Consider the following 3386-nt stretch of genomic DNA (forward strand, 5'->3'; position numbering starts at 1 on the left):
AATGATTGTAATGAGAATATCTAAGTGTGTTCCAATCAATACCTGGCGTATTAAAATCACCACGAAGAATTACTTTGTGCTTACTATGGGAGAATATTACACTTTCAACGGAAGAGATGACCTCATCATACAAAACAGGGGAAATATTCGGCTGTAGATAGAACGATCCAATCAACAATTTTTCACATCAGGCTAGGCTTATTTCTAGCCATATCGACTCCCGTACACTTTCTATATCGATGCGCCATACACATCTCAGTGAATTGTCAACTGCGATCAGTACGCCACCACCTTTTTGATGAGATCCACTGAAGTCCCGGTCACTGCGGAAGACGTTGTAGTGCGGTGGAAAGAAGTCTGAAGATGAAATGTTACCACACCGCCAAGTTTCAGAAATAACAAAAATAGGAAAAGAAGATGAGATTACATTGCAAAAAAATTCACGTGCTTTGGTGCGAAGTCCACAAGCGTTTTGGTAAAAAATGTCCAAATTATACGCCACTTTGATTCTTGGGGGTTATATCAGTAGCATGAATCATGTCATCGTGTAGCACCCCACAGAACGGCTTGAACAAGCAACCCATTGGCCACATTGACGGGTCGTTCAGGCGCTTAAGGGCTTCATCATCGACGGCTACATGAAAAGAAGAATATGATTGATATTTAGTTCTAAGTCGCCGGCAGGAGAGGGGAGAAATATTCAAGGCCTTTAAGTGCTTGGTCAGGTCGGAAGAGGTTGTTTCAGAGCTCAAATTAGACACAAAAATAGCTTTAGGTCGGTGCGGCCGTTGATCTACAGATAATTTCGAAGTCGTTCGCACTCCAACCGAGGCAGGACTCTTGTTTTTTTGTGTAGTCTTGGGTGCTTTTTCAGTGGACGAAGCGAAATCACATGGGGAAACGGCATCTCGTTGTTCAGCAGTGCGTTGTAACACAGGTACATTAGCTCGCGTTGAGGCAGGAGTAGAAGGAGTAAGGGTAGATGACTTTCCGAAGTCGACAGGTGTGTTCACAGGCATGGCAGTTGCACGTCGCGACAGCTCGTCGCGCAGGCAACGAACCTCCGCTCGAAGGGAGGCGACGACTTGGGTCTGCTGCTCCACGCCGCGGGAATGGTCCTTACAAGGCGTTCATTCTCCTCTCGCAGTTGGGAAACTTCTTTGCTCAGGAACGAGATTCCCTCCAGTGCGTCGAGGAGGAGGCGACGCAGACCTGCCATGCTGCCGTCAAGGTCACCCGGTGGGGCACAAGAGGAGAAGGGGGAACCAGTTCGGGAAAGGGAAAGCTGCGGGGAGCACGCCGTCGGGTCGTTGTCGCTAGGCGTAACACCCTGCTGATTTAACTCACACAAATTGCAGCAAAAGGAGCGCGATCCCGACTTCAAAAGATCCAGTTCGTCGTCTGGCCAGGTCACAGATTTCGCACGCACACATTTTTCACACTTTTCACAGCGAAAGAACTGCTGTTTTGCGAAAAAAGGGCACGAGCAGAGCAAGCATGCGTCCTTACTGGGCGCCATGCTGCGGGACTGGCCGGGAGAACAGAGCGGGGAGAGCGGGCACCGCTGGGAGAACAGAGCGGGCATGGCATCGGTGCTGCGGCTCCTAGTCCTGCTCGTGTGCGGCCTGGTGCCCGCCGTCCGCGCCCTGGAGCCGCGCGAAGTCTTCACCAACTCCTTCCTGGTTCGGCTAAGAGGAGACCACGAGCCCCGCGCCGCAAAAGCCGTCACCAAGCGCAACGGATTCCACAGCATCGGGCCAGTGCTGGGGTCCAAGAACGAGTACCACTTCGTTCATCGCGCCGTGCCCCGGGGCCGCACCAAGCGAAGCGTCCCGCACATGCGCAAACTCCGGGCCGACCCGCCGGTGGAGACAGCCATCCAGCAGACGGACTTCAAGCGGGTCAAACGGGGCTACACGGAGCTCAAGTTGGGGCCCGAAAACCTGAGGCTTCAGCGGGAACCAACGGACCCTTACTTCACGTACCAGTGGTACTTGAAAAATGTCGGCCAGAATGGCGGCAAGCCGCGGTTGGATCTGAACGTTGAGGCCGCCTGGGCTCAGGGATTTATGGGCAAGAATGTTACTACAGCCATTATGGACGATGGGGTTGACTATATGCACCCGAACCTTCGGGACAATTACAATTACAAGGCCAGTTACGACTTCAGTAGCAACGACCCCTTCCCATACCCAAGGTACATCGATGATTGGTTCAACAGTCATGGCACGCGCTGTGCCGGTGAAGTCTCCGCCAAGAGAGACAATGGAGTGTGCGGCGTTGGCGTCGCTTACGATTCTAAGGTGGCAGGCATCCGTATGCTGGACCAGCCATACATGACGGACTTGATCGAGGCAAACTCTATGGGCCACGAGCCCAACGTGATTGACATCTACAGCGCTTCCTGGGGATCTACCGACGACGGAAAAACTGTCGACGGACCCCGCAACGCCACTATGCGGGCGATTGTCCGAGGAGTAAACGAGGGTCGCCACGGCCTGGGCAACATTTACGTGTGGGCGTCGGGCGACGGCGGGGAGGACGACGACTGTAACTGCGACGGATACGCGGCCTCCATGTGGACCGTGTCCATCAACTCGGCCATCAATGACGGCGAGAACGGGCACTACGACGAGTCCTGCTCGTCGACCCTGGCCTCCACCTTCAGCAACGGCGCCAAGGACCCACACATGGGAGTGGCCACGCCTGACCTGTACGGGAAATGCACCAAGACGCACTCGGGGACATCGGCAGCCGCACCCGAAGCGGCCGGTGTGTTTGCCCTCGCGCTGGAATAATAATAATAATAATAATAATAATAATAATAATAATAATAATAATAATAATATAATAATAATAATAATAATAATAATAATAATAATAATAGATGAATATTACTAATAAATCAATCATTAATCAGTCCAGGAACAAAGCTAAGGCCCGAGTGCTGGCACACGCATATATTATTAAACAAAAAGAAAACAAACTGCAGGGTAATATAAGTAAAAAAAAGTAATGAACAAAAAGTATTTGAAAAGAAGAGTGCACATACAAGACAGTGCAATGTGAATATACAAATGAAAAATGAGGAGAAACAAAATTGAACAATGTGGGAAACTATGACAACGCAAAGCTCGGGAAAAAAACAATGACAGCGAGTTATGAAAAATATTGAGATCATTAAAAAGCATTACAAAGACTGACTATTTTGTGGACGGTTGAATGTTGGTGATGCCAGGCAGGAACATGAATCGAAAGGTCTATGTTCTCTGGTGGGCTTGCGTGGAATACGAAACATGATACAACTGAGGAGTTCGGGGCACGTGAGGATACCGTGAAGGCGTTTGAAAAGAAACAGAGGGTCAGTGCGATTACGTCTGCAGCGC

At 50.4% G+C, this 3386-nt stretch overlaps 1 protein-coding gene across 1 annotated transcript; it reads left to right on the plus strand.

Annotated features, from left to right (window-relative positions):
* The first annotated feature begins 1583 nt into the window (after window positions 1-1583).
* On the plus strand, window positions 1584-2798 carry LOC119453738 (neuroendocrine convertase 2). Its single transcript, XM_037715803.1, has one exon. It carries the CDS (start codon window positions 1584-1586, stop codon window positions 2796-2798), a length of 1215 nt encoding a protein of 404 aa, XP_037571731.1.
* Window positions 2799-3386: the final 588 nt, after the last annotated feature.

Source organism: Dermacentor silvarum, chromosome 1 (genome assembly GCF_013339745.2).
Source record: "Dermacentor silvarum isolate Dsil-2018 chromosome 1, BIME_Dsil_1.4, whole genome shotgun sequence".
Taxonomy (NCBI): Eukaryota; Metazoa; Arthropoda; class Arachnida; order Ixodida; family Ixodidae; genus Dermacentor; species Dermacentor silvarum.

What these genes read in the sequence shown, in the direction of transcription:
- LOC119453738 (XM_037715803.1), top strand. Translation starts at nt 1,584, where the DNA reads ATGGCATCGGTGCTGCGGCTCCTAGTCCTGCTCGTGTGCGGCCTGGTG.